This window comes from Pipistrellus kuhlii, unplaced genomic scaffold (genome assembly GCF_014108245.1).
Source record: "Pipistrellus kuhlii isolate mPipKuh1 unplaced genomic scaffold, mPipKuh1.p scaffold_m20_p_18, whole genome shotgun sequence".
Classification (NCBI taxonomy): domain Eukaryota; kingdom Metazoa; phylum Chordata; class Mammalia; order Chiroptera; family Vespertilionidae; genus Pipistrellus; species Pipistrellus kuhlii.
The window spans coordinates 4,789,763-4,815,645 of record NW_023425493.1 but is presented as its reverse complement, the minus strand read 5'-3'; the positions used below and the strand labels follow the sequence as shown (position 1 = coordinate 4,815,645).

At 54.7% G+C, this 25,883-nt stretch overlaps 1 protein-coding gene across 2 annotated transcripts in view; it reads right to left on the bottom strand.

Moving 5' to 3' along the window:
* Positions 1 to 1,942: 1,942 nt before the first annotated feature.
* The window catches only part of VANGL2 (VANGL planar cell polarity protein 2), a 30,932-nt gene continuing 6,991 nt past the window's right edge, over positions 1,943 to 25,883 (bottom strand). For both annotated transcript variants that reach the window (XM_045582987.1, XM_036442353.2), the window contains exons 2-8: positions 16,299 to 16,560; positions 16,037 to 16,157; positions 12,758 to 13,365; positions 11,616 to 11,752; positions 10,977 to 11,112; positions 6,566 to 6,797; positions 1,943 to 5,264 (exon numbers count right to left, since the gene is read on the bottom strand). In XM_045582987.1, the coding sequence (XP_045438943.1) occupies positions 5,004 to 5,264; positions 6,566 to 6,797; positions 10,977 to 11,112; positions 11,616 to 11,752; positions 12,758 to 13,365; positions 16,037 to 16,157; positions 16,299 to 16,369 (1,566 nt within the window). In that variant the 5' untranslated portion in view covers positions 16,370 to 16,560 and the 3' untranslated portion in view covers positions 1,943 to 5,003. The remainder of the gene's footprint in view (positions 5,265 to 6,565; positions 6,798 to 10,976; positions 11,113 to 11,615; positions 11,753 to 12,757; positions 13,366 to 16,036; positions 16,158 to 16,298; positions 16,561 to 25,883) is intronic.

Below are 25,883 nucleotides of genomic sequence, written 5' to 3'. Positions count from 1 at the left end.
TAGTTTGAATCTTGGCTCTGAATTCTTTCCTAGCGGGAACCCATGTACCGAGGGTTGCTGAAGTCCCCAGATCTGATCTGACTCCGCCTGGTGCTGTTCCTGCTGCCACCAGCTGTCAGGCTGGAACATCCTAGGCGCTAAGTAAAGACTCCCTAAACTGAAAGCAGTTATTTTATTTGCCCGTCAAGAGAAAGAATGATTTGAGAGGCCTGCTAGAAATTTGGTCACAATAACTCAAAAGCTGGATTTGAGATAAACTGAAAGCAGTAGTAAGTGAAACTATAAGCCTGGTTACATAAAGAAAAGTCATAAGAACGGGGGGTTGTAGTTTCGAGGGAAGTTAATTTTATTTGTTTTCATATGAGAAAGACTGGAGTACAATTGTAAAGGAAGAAGTACATGATCCCTTTTACACATCCCTATTGTATTGTTTGTTTTTTTAATTCATCCAACAATTTTCTTTTTTTAAATATATTTTATTGATTTTTTACAGAGAGGAAGAGAGTGGGATAGAGAGTTAGAAACATCCATCAGCTGCCTTTTGCACACCCCCTATTGGGGATGTGCCCACAACCAATGCCCTTGACTGGAATTGAACCTGGGACCTTTCAGTCCGCAGGCCGACACTCTATCCACTGAGCCAAACCGGTTTCGGCCCAACAATTTTCTTATTAAGCACCAACTGTATGTGGAGAACTGGTACAAATGCTAGGAAGTCTTAGGTAAATAAAACAAATCCCCTTCAAGGAACCTGTGTTGCCCCCTCTTGATTCTAAAATTCCTTAAATTTCTTGAAGACAGGCTCCCTGAGTTCCTTGTTGTCCAGCCAGCGCTCCTCTGTGCCCTGCCTGTGACCAGGCCACGGCCTCACCTTAGGTCACTGGGTCTGCCGCATCCTATCAGCTGGATCTTCCCCCAGGACAAGGACCGCATTTCTTGTCCCTGCATCCTCAAAGCCTGGCAAAGCATGAGGTGGGAAGAGGAAGACTGAACCTAGGAAGCAGGTCAACTCCAGTCAAGTTTACGTTTGCTTATTTGTTTTAACCTTAAGAAGCTGTTATGTGCTAAGTATTTTGCTCAAAGTCACAGAGAAGCTTGGGTCTTGGTGGAGCTGAAAGGCCCTGGCCTCTTGCTGATTCTGATACTTGAAGATAAGTGCAATGCCAACTGAATATTTTCATCTATACTAATAAAGGGCAATATGCTAATTAGACCAGACATCTTCCGGACATCCTTCCAGACAGAACCACAGTGATGGGGGCTGAGGCAGAGGTGGGTAGGGGCAATCAGGTCAGAAGGAGTGAGCAGTCAGGGGGATCAGGCTGGCAGGGGAGAGCAATTGGGGCAGTTAGGGAGAGCAGTTAGAGGGAACAGGCCATTAGGGGAGAGCAGTTAGGGGGGTCAGGCTGGCAGGCAGAGGCATTTAGGAGCGATCAAGCAGGCAGGAGTTCCAGATTGGAGAGGGTGCAGGCCAGGCTGAGGGACACTCCCCCTCCTCCCCTATGCATGAACTTCATGCACTGGGCCTCTAGTTTTAAATAAATGACTATTGCTATACTTTCTTTCGTGCAGTGCCTGAAAGACTGAAGAGATAATGGTCGAAATAAGATATTTAGAAATAAGACATAGACTTCAGGGATTTTTAGTCACTGTTGACTAAAATAAATTATTCCCTGAAATTCTTATGGATCTTTCCTTCCTCCTTATGCTAACAACCATCCACCCATCCCCATCTGCCTCTCCTCGGAGAGAACAATTCCTGTTCCTTCATCTGAGAAACAATGGAATGATAATGAGCTCACACTGCCCCCTCCTGACCTACCCGTTCCCTAACAAGAAGCACACATATCCACTCTGGCCTGACCCTCTTTGCTCTCTGTAAAAAAAGAAAGACAACAAAATGCCCCCACAAAAGTCAAATGTCTTTATTTTATATTTTTAAAAAAAGTTTGTACAGTTTTAGTTTCTATGTTAAGAAAAAAAAAATCCCTAAAACTGCCATAATGTTTAGATTCACTGCAAACTGTAAAAACAAGCATTTTATATATTAAAAAAATTTACATTTTACAATTTTCTACATGCATGCACAGGGTCTCAGTTCTGTAACCCTCCCACCCACCCACACACACCCCCACCCAAAAAAAAAAGGAAAAAAGAAAAAAAATCTAGATCCCACAGTAGAAAATTCTACATTTACAATCTCACTTGGAAGGGATTCAAAAAGGCCCTTCCTCCGCACACAGAGGAATCACAACAGTCACACACCAGGACGAAGCCCAGCAGCAGGCGCTGCCCGTGGGGGGAGCCGAGGAATGAGAAGACAGACTGACAGGCAGAGAAGCACAAACTCTGGAAAATGGCGTGTGAGCTGAGAAGGTCAGGGACTCAATGTCTCCAATGCTTGATGACAAGCACAATGCAGGGTTTGTAAAAGGAACCGGGGGGGGGGGGGGGGGGGCGCCAAGAAATGAAGGGCTGAAATGGTGGGGGGTGGGAAGAAGCATGAGAGATTACAGGGAAATAAACAGATCAGGAAGAGTGAGGAAGGGACGGATGGGGACAGCCGCAGAGTGGCGAGGTAGGTGGAGGAGGGAGGCACAGTGTCCTGGTAGGGAGGGGTAGGGGAGAGGGGGAATGTGCTCCAAAGTGATGAAAAGGAATGCCTAGGAGGGGTGAAGGGGCGGCACCAGGATGCCATGAAGTCATAGGAAGACCCAGCCACACGCCCCCTGGGGGTGGGGGCAGAGGCGGGCACACCCCCACCGGGAAGAATGAGTGACGGGACACGAGACAGGAAGGACACTGCTCAGGGGGACTCAGCTGCACGCCCCACGGCAATTCACAGCATGAAGACAGCCTCCCACGGAGGAGAAGGAAGGACACACAGCCACGCACGTGACGATCCGTCCCGACATTTTAAAAAATAATAATCGTCATCCAAGAAGAGAAAGATACCACAGTTCTGACGCAAAGGGCCCAAACACTATCATTCTCAGTCGCGGCCCTTAGTGCTTATACGGAGGGGTTTTCTTTTTGCTTCAGGAAAAAGGAATGAAGAAATCACAGTGATTCAACACATGGCAGGTTCTTAAAATAAACACTCCCTGCCCCTAGCCCGGGGCGGCAACGAAGACCCCCAACCGTCTCCCTCTCCAACGCAACCCTCACACCACACGGCCCCACTCCTGCCCCCGGCGGCAATGGCCCCGGTCACCATCCAGGCCCGTTTCCCGGGACAGCGAGGTATTTAGAAATGTGACCCAGAGGCGCTCCTCCAACACCGGCACCCCCAGGAGTGGACGTCCTTCCCTCAGGTCTGTCCACAACCCCGGGCCCTGCCTTCGGTCAGCCCTGGCTGAAGAGCCCTTGCTTAGTAAGTGGTGGTGGTGGGTAGGGGGACGGGGGAGGGGGCAGATGTGCTTTTCCAGAAAGGACAGCAGGAGAAATGCCAGTCGCTAGGCTCCCCCAAGCCCAGGATCTGACCCCAAGCGGCTCTCTGCAAGGCAACGGCCAGTGAGTTTTCTGGGGAAAGACAGGCCTGTAAGGGGCACCGCGATGTATTTGGAGGGTAAGACCCAGAGGCACCCTCCGCCCAGCCACCTTAAAGGTCTGCCACGTGGGTCCCAGCTGGAGGTATCTGGATGCGTCCCTCCCCCCCACCCACCCCCTGGCTAAAACCACATGGTTTCAAGGCTCAGATTTACACTGAATCTATGCAGTAGAGGGCCAGCACATGTTGCTCGAAAGGAGATGGAAATTCTCAAGAATTCAGACTGGGTGCAAGGACGGTGAGAGCTACACGGGGTAAAGGGGCTCCACACCCACAAAAGGCAGCGATCCTGGTCCTTCACCCCAACACAGAGGGAGGCCAGAGCCCAGAGAACCGGGCAGAGGGAGGAGAGGAGGGGACCCTGGCCAGCCAAGGAAGAGAGAGACCCCTGAGACAAAGAGGCGGACTTAAGGCAGGGGACAAGGAGGAGCAGCTGGCTCCCCCCAAGAGAGAGGTGAGACAACAGGTCTCTGGAGCTGAAGGAAGAGACAGCGAGACTGGAGGTGGCCGGTGAAAGGAAGAACCGTGTTTGCCTAAGACCACCAGGGCGGGGGCGGGGCCCACAGGCAGGTAATTCTGTGCTGGAGTCTCCGGGTCATCCTTTGCTGGGAAGGGGAACCTGGCCCACTGAGATGTCTCTCCTGCCCTTCCCTCAGGGGCTACCCAGGAAAGAGCCCTAAACAGAGGGGACCCGGGAAAGGAGGTCACAGATGGTGTCTGTCCCAGGCTGCCCGCGGTCACATGTCAGAAGCAGACGGCGGAGACTGCAGGGTGAAGACGGGATCATCCCTTGCCCTGAATATGGATGGCCGGATGTGGGAGGCTCTCACAGCTCTGGCAGGGGGACCCCTAACTCTGGGGTGGTGGGGGGAGGACACAGGCCTGCTCTCGCCCCAGAAACTAGGGATCTGCTGCAGGGGAGTGAGCAGCAGGAGGGGCAGACCGTCTGCCGTCGGGAGGTCTCAGGAAGCTGCTGCCCTGGAGGGGTTTGGCACCATGGTTCTCTGCAGCCATGTCTGTGCCCCCCAGAGGCATCCCCATCAGGAGCCGCCGGGAAGAACAGCCACGAGAACCTGGGTTCGAGAGTGGGGGCTCAGGAGAGCCCTGTGCACGTTCAGAAAAGACAGTCATCCAGGGAGAGGAGAGGAGAGAGGAGAAAGGAGAGGGAGGGGGAGAGGCACTGATTCCTGCAGGGCCTGGGAAGGTACCAGAGGGAGGGGGGCAGAGAAGAGGGAACCTCCCAGGTACTGATGACAGCAGGATGGTCTCTCCAGGATGGCCGAAGAGGGGAGGAGACAGGGTAGGGGTAAGTTCATTCAAGTAAAAAAAAACAAAACAAAAAAAAACACCAAACACGCGAGGGCGAGGGCTGCAGGAACGGGGCCGGACCTGAGCGCCCAGCCCCTCCCAGCGCCCCCGGAGCCCGTCTCCCACTCCCCCTGCTGCGACACGGTCACACCGAGGTCTCCGACTGCAGCCTCATGACAAACTTGTGCGACTTGGGGTCCACAAATTCCTCGGAGAGTTTGAAGAACGGGACCTTCTTGGTGCTGACCACCAGGCTGAAGTCCTGGCGTTTTAAGAGGAAAACGATGCCATCCTTAAGGCCGTTGGTCACCGGCTCCTCGCTCACCAGGGTCCACTGTTTGGCCAGCCAGCGTTCCTTGTGGTACTGGATGGTCGGTCCGGCTGCCAGGTACCGCTCCAGGAAGGCCTGGGAAGGGGAGAGGGAGCCGAGTCAGAAGCTCTCCCACCCACCCACCCGCCATCCTGCACACCCCGGGGCTCCGCTTCCAAAGACAGCCAGCAGGCCCCAGCTCACCGGGCACTCAGCGGTGTCAGGATGTCACAGCAGGAGGAAGGCTGAGACCGTCTGTGCCAGACCCGTGCTTTATAAACGAGGAAGCGGAAGCCCACAGAGGTGATGTGGCTCAGCAGGGTCGGGCCTGGAGCTCAGCTCTCCTAACACCATGCTCTGCCCTTCCCCCTCACACCCTGGATGATCCAGGCAAGCCCTCCGCATTCCTCCTTTCTCTCCACCTAGCTGCCATGCTCAGGGACGGGCAGGTCTGCACCAGCAGAAAGCTGGAGGTGTCCTGGTTAAAGTGCAGTATCTTAAGCCACCCATGCACCAAGGATGGCTCAGGGGAAGCAAGACTAGGCAGTGGGCAAAAAGCAGAGGGGTGGGTAATGGCTCAAAATGGTTCAAAGAGAGCAACAACAACAAAAATAAATCTGCTGGAAGGGAAGGGGTGAACGTGGGGTGTTAGATCTGGGAATGTCAGTGCTTTTCTAGAGATGAGAAAGAGACTCAACCTTTCCCCAAATGGTCCCAAAGTTCTCTCTTCTCCTCACCACTAAGAACTTTAGCCCATGCAGAGATGGGTGGATGGGGTAGAAATGAGAGAAGAGACTATAAGAAGGTTGGGGGAGAGGGAGAGGGAGAGGGAGAGAGGGAGAGGGAGAGGGAGAGGGAGAGAGGGAGAGGGAGAGGGAGAGGGAGAGGAGAGGGAGAGGGAGAGGGAGGAGAGGGAGAGGAGAGGGAGAGGGAGAGGGAGAGGGAGAGGGAGAGGGAGAGGGAGAGGGAGAGGAGAGGGAGAGGGAGAGGAGAGGAAGAGGGAGAGAGGGAGAGGAGAGGGAGAGGGAGAGGGAGAGGGAGAGGGAGAGGGAGAGGAGGAGGGAGAGGGAGAGGGAGAGGGAGAGGGAGAGGGAGAGGAGAGGGAGAGGGAGAGGGAGAGGGAGAGGGGGAGAGGGAGAGGGAGAGGGAGAGGGAGAGGGAGAGGGAGAGGGAGAGGGAGAGGGAGAGGGAGAGGAGAGGGAGAGGGAGAGGGAGAGGGAGGGGAGAGGGAGAGGGAGAGGGAGAGGGAGAGGGAGAGGGAGAGGGAGAGGGAGAGGGAGAGGGAGAGGGAGAGGGAGAGGGAGAGTAAAGAAAGAAGTGAGAGAATATGGGAAAGTGAGCTGGGAAGAATTGCCAGCACTAGAGGAAGCAGAGGATGCTGGGAGGAGCAGGCCCACCTTAGGTGTCATGTCGTGTGTGATGCAGAACTCCAGGTGCTGCAGGATGCTCTCCATGGTGTGGTAAGGCTGCTGCTTGGTGGTGCGGAGGTACTTCTGCATGGCTCGGGCCATGGATGCAAAGATGGCCTGGGCTGCCTCCCGGGGGTCCATCACCTCCCTGGGGTTCTTCTGCTCCTCTTCCTGCAGCCGCTTAATGTGAGTGAAGGCCTCCTCCACCGCCACCACAAGCCTGGGGGAGGGGGGACGGGACGGGTCTGGAGCAGACGCCCACCTCTCATCTCCACCCCCCCCCCCCCCCAGCCCTCCAGCAGCCAGAGCAAGCTCACGCCTCGGTGCTCTTGAGGAAGCATTAGGACCCCATGTGCAGCCTAGGGCTGGGCTTCGGGGATTGTGTATTCGCATAAGCACATGCTGTTGGGGGGGCGTTTCCCCACTGGGGACAGGGGACAGCTATAGAGCTCAGTGAGCACAGCCCCGGGACTCAGAGAGCATTCCAATGTCAAACCCAGAGAGACAACTGAGAACTGTGCTACAGGAAAGACCAGCATTGCAGCAAACGCTAAGAAAAGCTTTCTTAAATAAGATGCTCAAATCACACTTCATAGCGGGAGGCTGGGGGGTGGGGAGGAGGGTTAATAGATACAACTACACCAAAATGATGGTTTCTAAGCATGGACAACATTAATGAAAATCTCTTGGGGCAGAGGATGGGGGTGGAATGTAAAGAATTTGCTACAAATCAAGAAGGAAAAGGCCAAACACTACAGAAAAACAGGCAAAGGAGATGAACAAACAATTCGCCAAAGGCCTAAAAGGCTAAAAAAAATTTTTATGAATTAATCACTTGCTAGTAATTAGAGATATTTAAAATGTAAATAAGACATTACTTATCCAACAAAATGAAAAAAAAAAAAAAAAACTTAGGAAGATGACTATAATCCAAATATTGGTTAGGATGTTGTGTGGACTCAATGAACTACTCTGCAAAGATAGTATGGTACACGTTGAATATTTAGGCAACATCAGTGAATCTCAGAAACATGGTGTTGCCTGGCTGGTGTGGCTCAGTGGTTGAGCATCGACCTATGAATCAGGAGGTCATGGGTTCAATTCCCAGTCAGGAGGTACTTCTGCATGGCTCGGGCCATGGATGCGAAGGTTGTGGGCTTGATCCCCAGTGTGAGGCATGCAGGAGGCAGTCAATCAATGATGTTTCTTGCTCATTCATCAATGGTGTTTCTATCTTTCTCCCTTCCTTTCTAAAATCAATTTAAAAAAAATTTTTTTAAAGAAACAGTGTTAAAGGGGAACGGGAAAAATAAGCCAATTTGCATTAAAAGCTGAGGGAGACACACCAATATTGGGAAGCCCTTCAAATAGCTTAGAACGGGATCCTGGGCTAAGTAAACCTGTGCACCCTGGCAGGTTATTTGCGTACATCGGCAGTCCCTCTGTTTATTCTTTCGCTCCTCCTAATGGTCTCAGTCAAATTCCTTTGGAAATGACCCTCTTGTCGCAGGCGAACCAAGGGGAAAAGCACTCCTCTGCTCACACCCCCGGTAACGGGGAAGGAAAGAATCCCTTTGGGGGTGGCCGTGGAGAAGACCCTTAGGCAAGGCAGAAGGTAAGGGAGCAGGGGACGTCTCCAGTTTCCTTCCATGAGAGCGCCTTCTACACCTGGAAACACACCGAGACGCTGCAGAAGTGGGGTGATGACCTCTGGTCTAGTGCAGAGGGCGCCAGGCTTGTGGGAGGACAGGCCAAGCGCTCTCTTCCTCCCTTGCGGCCTGGAGATCGAATGGGAGGAAGGGCCTGAGACCTGCTGCGCCTGCGTCAGACAGACCCAGGTGGGACCTGACAGCAGTTGGCAGCAAGAAAGACTCTTCAGGTGTGACTTAAATTCACATAATAATGTGAATGGGAAAAAGGAAGCAGACCCTCATTTTTGCAGGTAACAAATGTACCATCTGCTGAGCAAACTTTCAAGATCTGCTGGTAGGAGCTCTCAGCCTCAGTCCCTGCTGTCGCAGGGGAGGTTCAGAGCCTTTCACTGCTCCCTGGCCCACTGCAATAGGTGGAATTCAAAGGTACCCCCATCCCCCTCTGCCAGGTTCCCACTCCCGATGATTCAATAACATCAGCACATTTTGAGGATAAAATTAAAGTGTCAAATCAACTGACTTTCAAATACAACACTGGGTCCAGTGGGTATGGTTCAGTGGTTGAGCATCAACCCATGAACCAAGAGGTCACCGGTTTGATTGCCAGTCAGGGCACAGGCTCGGTTGTGCCCTCTATCTGGGGCATGCAGGAGGCAGTCGATCAATGATGTTTCTCTCTCATCCATGTTTTTATCTCTCTTCTATCCCTCTCCTTCCTTTCTTTCTAAAAAAAAAAAAAAAATCAATAGACAGTATTTAAAAATATAATAATATGAGATTAGACCAGTAATCAGTCAATATGAAAACATAGATAAACATAATACTCACTGCCACGTCAAGATTACAACTAAAACAGCCAAAACTGGTTTGGCTCAATGGATAGAGCGTCAGCCTGCAGACTGAAAGGTCCCAGGTTCGATTCCGGTCAAGGGCATGTACCTTGGTTGCGGGCACATCCCCAGGAGGGGGTGTGCAAGAGGCAACTGACCGATGATTCTCTCTCATTGATGTTTCTAACTCTCTATCCCTCTCTCTTCCTCTCTGTAACTTGCAGGCTCAATCTCCAGTGAGGAGTATGCAGGAGGCAGCCAATTGATGATTCTCTCTCATTATTGATGTTTCTATCTCTCTCTTCCTCTCTCTTCCTCTCTGAAATCAATAAAAATATATTAAAAAGAAGAAGAAGAAGAAAAAAGAATCCAAAAATATAAAGATAGTGTAAGGAGCCTCTGGGACAACTTCAAGTGTACCAGCATTCGCATCATGGGGGTACAAGAAGGAGAACAGAGGGAGCAAGAAATTGAAATCTATTTGAAAAAACAATGACAGAAAACTTCTCTAACCTGGTTAAGGAAACAGACATACAAGTCTAGGAAGTGCAGAAAGACCCAACCCAAAGAGTCCCACACCAAGACACATCATAATTAAAATGCCAAATATTAAAGACAAAGAGAGAATCATAAAAGCAGCAAGAGAAAAGCAGTTAGTTATCTGCTTTTAGGGAGCACTCATACAACTGTCAGTTGAATTCTCAACAGAAACTTTGCAGGCCAGAAGGGAGTAGCTAGAAATATTAAAGGTGATTAAAAAAACAAAAAAACAAAAAAAACACAAGGCCCTATAACCAAGATTACTCTACCCAGTAAAATTATCATTTAGAATTAAAGGTCAGATAAAGAGCTTCCAAAAAAAAAAAAAAAAGTTATAAGGAATTCATCACCACCAAATCAGTATTACATGAAATGTTAAAGGGTCTTCTTTAAAAAGAAGAAAAAAAAAAAAGAAAAAAAAAGATAAACTTTGAACAATAAAATAGTAATAAATACATATCTATCAACAATTGAATCTAAAAATCAAAATAAACAGCCCTAGCGGGGTTTGCTCAGTGAATAGAGTGTTGGCCTGCAGACTGAAGGATCCCAAGTTCGATTCTAGTCAAGGGCACATGCCCAGGTTGCAGGCTCAATCCCCAGTAGGGGGCGTGCAGGAAGCAGCCAATCAAGGATTCTCTCTCATCATTGGTGTTTCCATCTCTCTCTCCTTATCCCTTCCTCTTTGAAATCAATAAAAATAAAAATTTTTAAAAAGTAAATAAAAATAAACAAACAAGCAGAACAGGAACAGCCTCATAGACACAGAGAACATTCTGAAGGCTGCCACGTGGGAGGCAGTTGAGGGAATGAGTGAAAAAGGTGAAGGGACTGAGAAGTACAAATTAGTCGTGGTCCATGGACACAGACAATAAACAGGTGAAGGCCTGGGATGGGCGAGAGATGGATAATATTCTCAATAATAAAATTAAAGAGAGATTCACCTACCATCTGAAAACAAGTAAGTAAAACACGAGGTTGTTATGGTGGACCTGATGGTATCACGTGAGCCCTTTCAAAGCTGCTTTTCTGGGCTCGAGAGCCCCTCAAGAAGACAGCAAACTGCGTGTTGTGAGTTGCCAGGTGACAAGGTTCTGCCGGCAACCACTGAGCCTGGCAGACGACCCAGGCTCAAACGTCAGCCTGTGAGACCTGAATGGAGGCCCAACGAAGCCCACCTGACACAGGTACCATGAGGGAACAGACGTGTGTTGTTCTACAGAGCTGCCTTCATCGTGATTGGCTCTGGCAACAGCAGCGCACGCACATACACCCTCACCCTCACCACTGCTCACGTGTCTATTTCCAACAGCCACAGAAGCCTGACGGTCTTCCTCCGCTGAGCCCGCCCACACCCACTGCCCCCCGGGGACCTACCTGGCCCTCCGCTTGCGCACCCTCCGCTCGTGCTCCGCCTCCTCGTAGTAGTACTCGTTGTGGCTGTTGTCCCGCCTCCGGGCTGCCGCGGCGATCACGGCCCGGGACTGGCCCGTGGAGTTGTTGGTGCTGTTTTCTGCACGGGAGCAGGAGAGAAAGGGGGTGGTCACTTGGGTTCATGGCCTAGCCTCTCGCTGCAGGAAGTCTGGAGACAGCGATCTGACACCTCTGAGGAGGCTGTGACCACCCCCAACCGTACTTCCTGTTCCCAACCCTGGTGGCCACTTCTGGGAGAGACCCGCAGGAGACAAGGTGGCCCTGGAGGCGGAGGCTCTGCACGTGTCCCTCGCCAGGGAAGGAGGTCCTGGAGCTCAGAGAGCCGAGGGCTTAGGACCAGGGCGGATGAGCAGACGCAGAGGAGCCAGGCCGGGGGGGGGGACACACCATGGCCTAGACTAGAGGGACAGCAAGGAGGATCAGCAGCTAAGACCAGCCACCTGGAGTCGAGGCGAAGGACAGAACAGAAGAGCCTGGGACCAGGGCCGAGGAAAGGAGAAAGCAGGGGAGGGAGGGGGGCGAGAGAAGCAGGGCGGAGGTGGTTTGGAGTCCTGAGGAGGGCTGAGGAGCAGGGCCGCTCACCCTCTCCGAGGGAATACACCTTGAAGCCAGACACTTTCTTGGCCAGGACGGACTTGGGCAGGTTGAGGAGGGCAGGGTTGTAGACGGGAAAGTCATGGTAATACTTCTCCAGGATCCACACCGCCACGCGTTGGATGCTGTGGGGGAGACACAGGAGGGGAAGGGAGCGGGGACAGACAAGGGGCGCAGGGGAAGGGAGACATCAGGGCAGGCTGGTAGGGCAGGAAAGGACACGGGACAGGGACAAGCTGCTTCCAGGAAGCCTGGCTCAGGGCCTGAGGTCTACTTACCGGGTTCCCACGCCTTCCCCAGGGCTGGGCCTCCTAGTCCTTCCCTGCCGTACTGAAGCCCAGGGGAGAAAGGGCATTGGGCCTGGGTCCCCAGCCGAGGGGCACTCACCCCTTTCAGGATTCCCCCCCGCCCCACCTGAGATTCCCTACAGGATCAGGAAGGGCTCCTGACACTCTGCGTGGCCAGGGAGCGTCCTGCCCGCAGTGCAGGAGGGGAGGGCTGAAGCGCTTTCCTCATCTTTGGCTCCGAGGGGCCCTCCTCTGACCACCTCATCGCAGGGACCACTCACCCCGCGATCACAGGAGGCTGAGCCTCCGAGAAAGAAATAGCACAGCCGCCGGAACCGGTTTGGCTCAATGGATAGAGCGTCGGCTTGGGGACTGAAGGGTCCCGGGTTCGATTCCGGGCAAGGACATGTACCTTGGTTGCGGGCATATCCCCAGTAGGGGGTGTGCAAGAGGCAGCTGATCGATGACTCTCTCTCATCGATGTTTCTCTCTATCCCTTTCTCTTCCTCTCTGTACAAAATCAATAAAATATATTTAAAAAAAAAAAAAAAAAGAAAAAAGAAAGAAAGAAAGAAAAAGAAAAGAAATAGCACGGTGGCTCCCCCAAGCCTGTTTGGGCCACAGCTTCCGCCTCTCGGGCCCACCCCTCTCCAAGATCTCCGATTGTCCACCTGTTCACCCCATCTTGTCTCAGGACCCTGCGCATCAGGCCGCGGACACTGTCAAACACACACACTCTTATGTGCCACGTGCTGAACTCCTCCCCACTGGGCCCTGCCAGCCCAGCACCTCCGGCCCCATCGTCACCCGCGGTCCCCGCTGCCAGCCCCCGGGCGCCGGTACCTGAGGTGGCCCACGTTGTAGAAGCGGCTGGCCCCGTCGGTGGAGCGCACGACCTTGAGCGTGAACTGGGGCTGCAGCTGGCGCAGCTCCAGCAGGACCACGGCCAGGTAGTGCACGAAGAGCAGGGCATCCACCAGCGACACGGCGAACTGCACCACGCCCTGGTAGCTGCGCTCCCGCGCGTCCAGGATGCGCACCCCGTAGAAGAGCCAGTAGGAGACCACGAGCAGGAAGACGAGCACCATGAGCAGCGCCCGCAGCACGAAGACGCGGGGCAGCGAGGCCTTGGGCCGGCGGAAGAACAGGGCCCAGCTGCCCAGCAGCAGGATGAGCAGCTTGAAGGCCACGGAGATGAAGAGGCCCTCGCAGGCCGTGCCGCAGGGCTCCAGCTCCTCCCGCCACAGCAGCGGGGGCAGCAGCAGGAAGGCCAGCGGCGTGAGGAAGGACAGCAGCGCCAGCGTGGTGCCGGCGGCCGCCCCCAGGTGGCGGGAGCAGTCCAGCGGGACGCTGTCCTCCATGTCCTTGGCAATCCGCGTGAGGTCATCGTGGGAGATGCTGTGCTCCGACGTGCCGGTGACTACGGTGGTCGTTTCCCCCCAGTTGTCATCCTGAAAGCCGCGGGGGGGGCGAGGAGAACGGGAGGAGAGGGGAGGGAGGAAGAAGGGAAGGCAGTCAGCCGGGACGAAGCCATCGGCGGGACTGAGCGCCCTGCGGCCACGCCGGGCCTTTGCAAGGAGAGGACACCTGAGACCTGGGCCTGGGGGGGTCTCCACACTGGGCAGCGGGGCAGCAAAAACTTCACACGCACAGAGTTCCCTCAGAGCAGAGGGCACAGGAGAGATGCTCGACAGCGACTGGGACCTGAGGTCACGCTCACCAGACAAAGCAGATGGGAGACCTGCAATACCAGGCAAAGCAAGAAACACCTATTCTGCTGAAACCGGTTTGGCTCAGTGGATAGAGCGTCGGCCTGCAAAATGAAAGGTCCCAGGTTCGATTCCGGTCAAGGGCATGTACCTTGGTTGCGGGCACATCCCCAGTAGGGGGTGTGCAAGAGGCAGCTGATCGATGATTCTCTCTCATCAATATTTCTAACTCTATCACTCTCTCTTCTTCTCTGTAAAAAAAAAATCAATAAAATATATTAAAAAAAAAAAAAAAAGAAAAGAAAGAAAGAGAAAAAAAAAAGAAAAGAAAAAGAAACACCTATTCTCCAGGCACTGAGAGCCACTCGAGGCTTCTGACAAGGGAGTGACTGACAACAGCAGTGTGGTGAGGAAAAGGGGGGAGAGGGAGGGGAAGGTGGATGATTGGTGGAGGTGTGGGGACATGGTCAGACCAGGACTGCTCTGGCTCTGTGCTCTGCCCGGCCAGCTCCATGCCCACAGCACAGGGGCTGCCCCTTCCTGGAGGCAAGGGGGTGGACAGGCTGGGCCCCCCCGATGCCTTCCTGAGGGGGATCCCCTCAAGCTGCTTCTCTGAAGGGGCTACATGCCATCTCACAGAGGAGCCCAGGACCACAAGTGGAACAGCGTTCATGCCCTCCACGCCTGGACCGCTGGGGGCACAGAGTCACATCCTCCACCAGGGACTTGAGTTACAAGACGGAGACCCTGACCAAGAGGCTGAGGAGGCTCCTCTCCCACGGACAGAAGAGTCCGGCCTGAAAGGAGAAAGTGGGTGCACTGGCCACTTTCAGCTCAAGAGGCAGGTCCACTCCTCACTCAGACCCAGGGCCTACCCTTCCCAAGGACCAAGGCTTGGGAACTGCTCCCCACCGCTGTGAGGCCCACGTCACTTCCAGAACGCAGGAGGCCAAGTTTCGGGAGAAGACAGCATTGTGGAAGAGGGAGAAAAAGCATTTGCATCTGGTATTGCTCTGTCCCCAAGATCCAGGAAGTCCCAATGTCAGTCACCACAAGTTCTTGTGAGAGAAAAAAAAGGGGGGAGGGGGCTGGGAATCCTCTGCCCCATAAGATGCTCTCAAGAAGAAAGAGGCCGAAACCAGTTTGGCTCAGTGGATAGAGCGTCGGTCTGTGGACTGAAGGGTCCCGGGTTCGATTTTGGTCAAGGGCATGTACATTGGTTGCGGGCACATCCCCGGTGCAGGGGGTGCAGGAGGCAGCTGGTTGATGTTTCTCTCTCATCAACGTTTCTAGCTCTCTATCCCTCTCCCTTCCTCTCTGTGGAAAATCAATAAAATATATTAGAAGAAGAAGAAGAAGAAGAAGAAGAAGAAGAAGAAGAAGAAGAAAGAAGACGAAAGAAGAAGAGAAGAAAGGAAGAAGGGAGCAGAAGAAGGAGGGGAGGAGGAGGAGGAGGAAGAGGAGGAGGAGGATGGAAGGAGGAGGAGGAGGAGGCGAGGAGGAGGAAGAAGAAGAAGAAGAAGAGAAGAAGAAGAAGAGAAGAAGACGAAGAAAGAGAAGAAGAGAAGAAGAAGAAGAAGAAGAAGAAGAAGAAAGGAGGAATGAGACAGGGGCATCAATAAAATATATTTAAAAAAGGAGAAGGAAGGAAGAAGGAAGAAGGAAGGAGAAGGAGGAGGAGGAGGAGAAGGAGGAGGAGGAGGAGGAGGAGGAGGAGGAGAAGGAGAAGAAGAAGAAGGAGGAGGAGGAGGAGGAGGAGGAGGAGGAGGAGGAGGAGGAGGAGGAATGAGACATGGGCATCCTAGTCATCTCACATCCTAGCTCTGCCTATTCTCGCCCTGTGTCCTGCCACTGACCTCCCCAGCAGGTGAGCACAGCGGGCCACAAAGGTTAAAGCAGGAGAATCCATGTCCTGGAGAACTCTTCCCAGCCTCGGCTCTACACCCTGGCCTCCTCACTTCTCCTCCCTCCCCTTTCTCCAACCACTCCTCCCACATCCCATTTACCCAACACCCAGGCGATGCTGTTCTACAGGCCAACACCAGAGGGTGCCAGAGGGCCCTAGCCTTAAGGCTTCAAAGAAAACTCAGGACTCCCCATACCCCAGGCCCCTTCCAGGCCCCTCCCTCCCATTCTACATTCCCAGGAGCCAGACTGGCCAGCATTGGCCAGAGGAAGCAGGGAATCCCCTACACAGCCTCGGTCACCCCCACCTCTCTGAGGATGAGGAATAAAGAGACGGCTGCTCCCAACGGGATTTCTACTGAAATCCCCTCAGTTCCGCTGAAACAGTGTCTGACCCTGGGACAGATCTGGGTCCTCCTGCCAGGCCCTCCCCTCTGGTGGACCTCCAGCTTCGCCAAGGGTCAGCCTGGAAACACTCAACCTGCACCCCATGCCCCCCGACACTCACCCGCTCATCCCCGCGTGTGGACTCATTGTCCAGCAGGGGCTCCCCCGGAGCCTGGATGGTCACCGACTTATCCCCACGGCTCCCGTCTCGGCTCTTCGAGCGGTGCCGGTCCCGTCGGTCCCTGCAGCAGAGGCAGGGGGAACAGGTACAGAAGGTCAAGGGGAGGACCTGGGTCTACTCACACCCACCCCCTCCCCACCGCCCACCCCCGCTGGAGCGTACCCACCCCCTGGAGCCCCCCGCCCCGGGCCACCTGTGTCACCTGTGCTTCCGGGAGCTGCGGGAGTGGCCCGACTTGTAGGAATAGCCCGAGTACTGGGACTCGGTGTCCATGGCGTCGGAACGCCGCGCCTTGTAGCGCTCCAGGGCCGCGGGCTGGGGCCTTTGGGGGGGCCCCACCGCCACCTCCTTCAGCACCGGCTTCTTCAGGCCGAAGGGCACCTTCAGGAAGTCAACCGTCACCCTGAGGGACTCTATCTTGCTGGACGGGTGGGCTTGTCTCGGAGAAAATCAAGCGACGGCCCCTAGGGGGAGAGAAGGCAGAGAGTTTGTTAGGGGTAGGAGGTCCTGGGGGGTCAGCACAAAGGAAGAGACCCCGAACAGCAGCCGCAGCGAGCTGTGTGCCCGGCCACCGCCTGAGACGCGGACGCCCAGGGCCTCCTGCCCTGCGTCCGGGAAAGAGCCCCTCCCCAGACTGTGCCGCGGGCTCAGGGCGGAGGAGGATGCCAGCAAAGGCCTCCCAGGGTGACCCAACCCTGCAGGGGAGACCCAGGGCAGTGCTGTCCTATTCTCAGCCAGGGAAACTGAGGCTCGGGGAGGGGAGGGCTGGCCAGGCCAACAGGCTGGACCAACAGAGACCAACGCAGAGATCAGGAAGCAACTGGCTCCTGTCCGGGAACTATCTCAGGCCTCTTTATTTATTTATTTATATATATATATATATATATATATATTTATGTGTATATATATATATATATATATACACACACACACACACACATATATGATTTTTCACAGAGAGAAAGAGAGAAGGATAGAGAGTTAGAAACATCAATGAGAGAGAAACATCGATCAGCCGCCTCTTGCACACCCCCTACTGGGGACGTGCCTGCAACCAAGGTACATGCCCTTGACCAGAATCGAACCCGGGACCCTTCAGTCCGCAGGCCTGACCGGTTTCAGCCCAGGCCTCTTCTTCACCTGCAGTCATGGCCCCACCTCTCCGCTCCGGGTCTGCCCACAGGGGGCTGTCTAGGACTATTGTCCTGACACCATCTCCCCAGGATGCACATCAAACACACCTACAGCTCTGGTCCGGGTCAGGACGGCTGCTTCCCTGGAGGCTGAGTGTCTGTGTGTGTGTGTGTGTGCACCTATGTCCTGGGCGGGGTGAGGGACGGCAAGCAGTGAGGGTTCAGGCCAAAGGCCAAACATCCTGAAGTGAGCCAGATGGTGAGTTTATCTGTCCCTCTGTGGGCTGAGGGGCAGCATCTTTCCCCTACACGTGCGCGTTTTAATTCTGCAGAGGACAACGACCTCTCCTTCCCGCCTTTTCCCAACTCTCACCCAAATCCTGCTCCCACTTCGGAGCTGCCCCCAGCCCTTCTCAGAAGCCCCGCCGCCCACCCCCTCCTACTCTAGCACCCAACAGTCTACCGTCCCCTCTGACCCCGACCCCATCCATCATCAGCATGCACCGAGGGCTTATGCCTGAGCTAAACTCGCCGCGTCACCAGCTCTCTCTTGAGCCCCTACGAAGAGCTATGCACAGAGGGCATCCAGGGGTGAAACGGGCCCCGCCTTTACAGTCTGATGGGGCAGGTGTACCCTGAGCCAGAAAACCGGGGAGTATAAATGACTACCTATAGACTGAGGAACAGAGAAGACCAGAACTTATGAGAGACAACTCTGGGGAGGAGGGGCTCCTTTAAACTGGGTGGCTCTGGCCCTAACCAGTGTGGCTCAGTGGATAGAGCATCAGTCTGTGGACTGAAGGGGCCCCAGTTCAAGTCCAGTCAAGGGCATGTACCTTGGTTGCAGGCACATCCCCAGTGGGAGGTGTACAGGAGGCAGCTGATGGATGTTTCTCTCTCATCGATGTTTCTAACTCTCTATCCCTCTCCCTCTCTGAAAATAATCAATAAAATATATTTTAAAATTAAAAAAAATAATTGGGTGGCTCTGGAAAGTCTGAGAACATGACACCTCCTAGTAAGCCTGAGGGCAAGCAGAAGTTAACCAGGAGTGCGGAAAGGGAGCCATGGAGCAGGGAATCACGTGCGGGGAGGCCAGCAGTGAGGAGCTGGCTGTAGTTTGTGTTTTAAGAAGCTGGAACATATGGGAGCTGAAGAGGCAGCCCAGAGCCAGGCTATCACGGGACCCGTGGGCCCGGCAAAGAGCTCGTGGGCTGTTTTAAACAACGGGAAGGCTGCAAAGGGCTTTAGCTACCAGACATGAATGGAAAGAGGGCAGAGCAGAAACAGAGAGCTTAGTATGGAAGCTCCTGCAGCTGGTCTCAGAGGAGCTGGACTCAGAAGCTGGGGCTTCAAGATCATGGGGATGAATGGGGTCACCTAGGGAATTATATAAGAGGTCCCTGAGAACCCCAATACGTAAAAGTGTCCAGAGGAAAGGGAGCAGGCAAAGGGCTGAGAAGGTGAGACCAGAGGAGTGGGTTTCCATGCAGCCTACGTGGGGTAAATCAGCCAGCTCAACGGCTGCTGAGAGGCCGATTGTTCAGAACTACAATAAAATGAGTTTGCTTTAGCCCTAACCAGTTTGGCTCAGGGGATAGAGCGTCGGCCTGCGGACTGAAAGGTTTCAGGTTCAATCCCATTCAAGGGCATGGACCTTGGTTGCAGCCACATCCCCAGTAGGAGGTGTGCAGGAGGCGGCTGATCGATGTTTCTCTCTCATCGATATTTCTAACTCTCTGTCCCTCTCCCTTCCTCTCTGTAAAAAAAAAAAAAAAAAAAAAAAAAAAATCAATAAAATATATTTAAAAAATACCTTGTGTTTTAAAAGAGAGAGAGAGAAATGCTTTTTAAAAAAAAAATGAGTTTGCTTTGCTTAGCGGCTACCTTTTCCCCAATGAAGTGAAACCATCGCCAACTTGCAAACGGGGACTGGACAGTATCCACCGCCCTCCCGTAGGCACCCAGCAAGTCACTCACACGCACCTAGTAAACAAGCATGCCTCTTGCCGAAACCGGTTTGGCTCAGTGGATAGAGCGTCGGTCTGCGGACTGAAAGGTCCCAGGTTCGATTCCGGTCAAGAGCATGTACCTTGGTTGCGGGCACATCCCCGGTAGGGGGTGTGCAAGAGGCAGCTGGTCAATGTTTCTCTCTCATCGACATTTCTAGCTCTCTATTATCTCTCTCCCTTCCTCTCTGTAAAAAATCAATAAAATATATTAAAAAAAAACAAAAAAACAAAAAAAACAAGCATGCCTCTGACTCTCAGGGAAAGAGCAGTGCGTGCAGGGAGATGGAATCGCTGCTAACTAAGGCCATTCACTGATCCTACCCGGATTACTTGGAAGCACTCCGTGGTCTAGTCACATCCCCCTGTCAAGGCAAGTGTGTGACAGAGACACACCTTGGAGACAGAGATATAAGGCCTTAACCCAACCTGACCTTTCTAAACACCGGTTTGGCTCAGTGGATAGAGCGTTGGCCTGAGAACTGAAGGGTCCCAGGTTCGATTCCCGCCAAGGGCACATGCTTGGGTTGCAGTGGGGGGCGTGCAGGAGGCAGCCAATCAATGATTCTCATCATTGATGTTTCTATCTCTCCCTCCCTCTCCTTTCCTCTCTGAAATCAATAAAATATATATTTTTTAAAAGCTTTACCACAAGCAGGGCCCTTGTTCACCGCTCTGTGTACAGTTTCCATCTGGGGCTCCTCCACCCTCCTCCTGAGAACCCCCTCTCCTGGTTTAGTCAACATACAGCGTGGAGCAAACGTAGTTTTATGGCTGTGAGTATGCAAAACAGAGTTTATTCTTGTTTATTATGGTTGTATTATTTTCCACATGAACAACCTCCTTCCGCCCGACCCTGTAATTTAGATGTCTCCCCTGCCTCTCTCTTGCTATGGTTAAGCCTATTCTTTAAAAAATATATATATATATATATATATATATATATATATATATATATATATATATATTTGTATTGATTTTTAGAGAGAGAGGAAAGGAGAGGGAGAGAGAGATAAACATTGATGTGAGGAGAAATGGCAAAACATTGATGGGCTGCCTCCTGCGCGCCCCCTACCGGGAATCGAGGTCTGAACTCCGGCAGGTGCCTTTGACTTGGAATCCAACTGGCAACCTTTTGGTGCGAGGGACACGCCCAACCAGCCGAGCCACACTGGTTCAGCCTATTCTTTCTTGTCCTCCTCCTAAAGGGGGAATTTCACCAGGAGGTTCAAAGAGAGAAAGTGGGTTACAGACCAACGTGGGTGGAGACAGGAAGGGGAAAAGGACTGTCACTGAGGTACAGAGCCGCCAGAACCCAGACTCTCCATCTCCTCGTCCACATCCAGACCCTCTCACCGGCCACAGCCATCGGCAAACAAAAAAAAGTCTGGAGTTTGCACCCAAGGACCTGTCTCCAGAAGCCAGCTCTGTGGCCACGGGCAGGTTACTGCTCCGTGCTTTGTGGTCGGGGAGGTTCAGCAGACAGGGAAAATAATGATGCAGACTGGATGGGGTGGCTGGGAGGATCCTGGGGGTGAAAGCAGTGCTTTTATAAGCTGCTCAGCTAGTCATTAAGTTAGCAATTAATATGCTCCGGCTCCAGGATCTCTCACACGCCAATCCCCAGACACTTCCTCTGAGACTCGGAAAATAGGTGGTATGAAGAAATCCCGGTGTTGGTGCGGCTCAATAAAGAAGTCTCTCACACACACCAACACACACGCGCACACACCCCTCTGACCAAAACCACCACTTCAAACACACAGGAGGGAAGCTAATGCCATTGTGTTTCCCCCGCAGATAAGTTTCAAACCAGACCAGAGAGAGAGAGAGAGAGAGAGAGAGAGAGAGAGAGAGAGAGAGAGAGCGCGAGCGCCAGTCCCCTCCCAGCCCTTTGTTCTGAGCTGCTCAAACCAGAGCCCTACCTTCTCCCAGCTACTACTCAGGACCCTACTACGACCTGCTCCCTGCTGGCCTCTCCCACCCTGTCCCACAGCAGGCCCCACCCTCCCCTGCCAACCAGAAGGGCCCAAAACATGGACAAATGTCAGAGAACCGTTTCTGTCCCCTCCAACACCCTCAGGAACCCCAGCCCTGGAGGGAGAGGCCGGGAGAGGGATGGTGGGTGAGCGAGCAGAAGGGCAGAAGTTTCCCGGGTGTAATCGGCCTCAGGAATTGGAGGTTTGGAGGGTCTCCAGAGTGGGCAGCGTTCCCAGGAAGGGGAGCGGGGGAGGGATCCTGGATGAGATCAACAAGTGGAAAGGAAGGGAAGTGGGACTTGGTGTGGGGCAGGGAGGGCCCCGGGTGGGGAGGGGAGTGGCGGGCTGGGCTGTAAAAGGGAATGTGTCCTGTTGCTTCCCACCTTGTCCCCACCCCCAAGACACACCAGCATGCTCCACTCTGTCCTCTGTCCTCCGCTCAAACCAACCATGGATTCTCTGGGGTTAAAAGGAGACCACAGAGGAGAGGGGAGGAGGGGGGGAGCGTCCGTCACAAAAAGGAGCCCCCTCTCCCCTCCGAAGGCCTTTCAGAAATGAAATTAATGGAATGTGTCTCAGTGTCATCCCAGGGGGATTGGGGGAAAGGTTAGGGGAGGGAGGTGGGGGTTTTTGTCCCAGCTGCCCAGCTTCTCCCACATGGGTCACCATGGCAACCAAAGCCCCCCGTTGCCTAGGTGATGGCAGCCGGTCCAGGAACCCATACCCAAGTATCCAAACCAGGGAGGTTATGGAGGTGGGGGTGTTCGGGACAAAGCGGGGAGAGAATGGGGTTTCTTCTCTGGCGGGCCCCAGCTTTTGTCTGAGCGCTGGGATCAGGTTTCTTTAGGAAACAATTGGAGGCCTCTGGAAAAAAATACACTCAGAACCTGGCAACAGGCAGAAGCAAGGCCTCGGGGGAGGGGGGAGGGGGGAGGGGGAGGAGGAGTCTGGTATTGGCCAAAATGCAGACCAAGATGAGGCCCTTCCCCACTGCCCCACTCGGAGCAGCAGCTCAGGGGACAGAGGGCTTGGGCACAGAGGCTGGCATCGCCGTGTGGGCACACGCGGAGGACGGGTGGTCAGGGGCAGGCAGGGTGGTCACCACCCGCTCCGGGTGCTCCAGTCCAGGGCCACCCTCCTGCCCGGCCCCCGCTCCTCAGACCTGGGCTGGGGAAGGGAGTCAGGGCAGAGGGGACGACGGGGCTGGGGAAGGTGCTGTGGGGGCCAAAGAGGAAGAGAGGGGAGGAGGGGACAGGGGACAGGGCACAAACATGCCTCTGAAAAGGGTGCCCATTGCGATTGCTCCTCATCTCCGCCAAGGACGGGGCTGCGGGCAGGGGTGGCGCTGGGCCGGCTTTGGAATGGACTCCGGGCGTGGGGTACGGGCAGAGGAAGGGAGGACAAGACGCCCAAAGAGTTCCTCTCAAAGGGCAGGTCTGGTGGGCCCGCTCTCCGCCCAGGCCTTCCTCTCCATCTGGGCAGGGGAGGGCGGTCCTGCCTGATGCGGGAGGACAGGCCGTGGCCCCTCTTCTGAGGCCACCCCCAGAGGAGTCTAGGGATCCCCGCCCCCCCCTCCCACACCCCTAAAGCCCTCTGGTTCCCACACAGGAGCCTGGGTCTTTGCATGTGCCCTGCACCCCCTTCCCCTCTGCAACCCTCAGGTGGTGTGGACATGGGGGTGCCCCTGGTCTTCCCCCACCACAGCCCCAACGTGCAAGGATGCCAGTGTGAGCTCCACCCCAACTGCTGGGTGCCCATCCTCCTGGGGGGCACCGGGAGCCCTGCCTCCTAGCCCCGTGTCCCCGGAGCTGGATGTGTGTTCCGAGAAAAAGCACGGCAGAGGGACCGGTTTGGCTCAATGGATAGAGCGTCGGCTTGGGGACTGAGGGGTCCCAGGTTCGATTCCAGTCAAGGGCATGTACCTTGGTTGCGGGCATATCCCCAGTAGGGGGTGTGCAAGAGGCAGCTGATCGATGACTCTCTCTCATCGATGTTTCTAACTCTCTATCTCTCTCCCTTTCCCTCTGTATAAAAATCAATAAAATATATTTTTTTAAAAAAAGAAAAAAAAGAAATCAAGCATTGGCTTCCCTGCTTAAAAAAAAAAAAAGCACGGCAGAGACCCAAAGCCACACCTGCCCCCCTCAGGCCCCTTGTTTTTCCTCTCGGCCACACGTCTCCCTAGGTGTCACCCCTTCTCGAGTCTCATCGGCGAGCTCAAACCAGGCCGTCCTGTGACACCAGTGGGGAGCGGACGGTGTCCACTGTGGGGGACCCTGGCATGGCTCCCACGGAGGACAGAGAGGGACCCACACCTCTCACGGTACCCATGTCTCTCCCCAGCTCCCCCTCCATCCCCTCCCTCAGGAGGACCCAGTGCAGCAGGTGCCAGCACTAAGCTGGAAGACGCCTTCGGGGTAGAACCTGAGATCCACAGAGAAAACGGGGCCCAGAGAGAGAAGGTGGGGCGCCCGTGGCCATGGCGTGGGAGCAGCCCGCTTCTGGCCCCCATTGGTTAGAAAGAGTCCCGGGCTGTGACTGAAATGTGTGTGTTCTTCTCAGAGCGAGTCCGGGCCCTTCAGGAGCCTCTTCTGGTTCTGGAACCGCCAAGACGGTGGGGCCAGGACAGAGAACTCACGGGCTCCTGCCCCAACCCCCCTTCTCACCACACAAAGGTTCAGAGAGTGGACAGGCCGAAACCGGTTTGGCTCAGTGGATAGAGCGTCAGCCTGTGAACTGAAAGGTCCCGGGTTCGATTCCGGGCAAGGGCATGTACCTTGGTTGTGGGCACATCCCCAGTAGGGGGTGTGCAGGAGGCAGCTGCTCGATGTTTCTCTCTCATCGATGTTTCTAACTCTCTCTCCCTCTCCCTTCCTCTCTGTAAAAAATCAATAAAATATATTTAAAAGAGAGAGAGAGAGAGAGAGAGAGAGAGAGAGAGAGAGAGAGAGAGAGGCCGAAGACAGGCGGAAACCAAGACCTCCGAGACCAAAGAGCTCCTAGCCCTCAAAGGGGTGGTCTCTGCCCCTACAATTCACCATTCCCAACGGAGGGTCCAAATGGCCCTTCCTTCCTTCCCAAGCCACCATGCCAAGAGGCCCAGGCTGGGTCTCGGGCCACAAAAGGGACAAAGGCGAAGAGGGGGCCAGGACCAGCCCCGACGCCTCCGTCCTGTCCCCTGCAAAAGGCCCCGATGTCCTTGGGGACAGTGCTCCCCAGGAGGCCGTACAGAACAGCTGGATCTCAGCGGGCTGAGGGGGAGGCGAGAGCTGGACCAGGGAGCCCAGGAGCTGGCACCACATGCCCGCTCCAGCCCCGCTCACCAGGCGCTCTCCCAGGACGGCCCCAGACATGAGCTCACCGCCCCACAGCCCCGGGCGAGGGGCAGAACCCTCCTCCCCACGGGCCCGGGTAGAAAGCGAGGCTGTGCCCGGGCTGCCAGGCGGCTGTTTCCAGAGCTGCCCCCCACCAGACCCCAGCGCCAGGAGCAGGGGCGGCCCGCGGGCTGGGCTCCCGGCCAGGACACCTGAGCTCGGGTCCCAACTGAAAAGGAGTCCGGGAGGCCAGCGCCAAGCCCGCTCCAGCTACTTCCTTAATCTCCCTCCGCCGAAGGCTGGGTACCCTCCAAATCCACAGACACACGTAAACACAGACACATACTCACACCCACAGGCGCATTCCCCCTCTGGAACCTGGATGGGCTCCTGCCCGCCCCGCCCAGCTCCACCTGCCCCGTCCAGGCAGGTTCTGTAGAGACCTGCTCTGCTTTCTCTGGCACCCCTACCCCCACCCCAGCGCTCAGAGAGCTTCTGCCCCCCAGAACACCACACGCAAGCACACACAAGGGCGTAGACACACACACACACACACACACACACTCACCTGAGCCCCATTCCCGAGCCTCCCCAGACCCGTTCCCAGCCAGTCTGGAGGGGAAGGTGGCAGGGGAAGAGGGTGCAGTAGCAAAGGTGAGTAATCCCCTTGGCACCTGTCCCAGGTGGAGGCCACGCTGGTGAGGGAACCGGGGCTTCTAGATGCCTGGATGCTGTTTAATGCTCGCCCAGGGGCAGGTCTCATGATTCCCACCCACAATGCTCCCCCCTCGCTGGCCCCTACCTGCCCACCAGGTAGGCTCTGGAAGAGCCAAGAAAAAGAAAAAATAGGGAGCTCGGATTGTCTGCAGGGCCGAGAGGAGGTGGACCCCGGAGGGTGAGCCAGCTGGGATGGCCCCCAGGCCAACCTCGTGTGCACAGCACCCCCAGCTCAGGGAAAGCAAAACCCTCCCTCCTTCCTCCTCTTCGAAAGACACCCGGGAGGCCCCAGCGGTCCCGGCCCCGAGGGCCCCTCCGAGTCCGCCACCCCTCGGCGGCATGGGACGGAGACAGCTTCGATGTGAGGGTCGGTTTGTGTGGCGAAAGCAGGAGGGTGGGCCTCCGGGTGGGAGGCACTGTGTGACGGGGTGCAGGTGGCGCCCCAAGTTTCCCTGTCCTTCTCCTCACCCCTCGCCAGCTCTTATCTAGGAAAACCAAGCCCGCTGAAAGGCCCAGTTCCAAACAACCTCCATCCCCCGGACAAACCCATCGCCGGAGGTCTTCCCTCTTCCTGAGGAGCCCAACATCCCCACCCCTCCTGTGTGCGACCTCCCTTCTATGGACAGAGCAGGTGA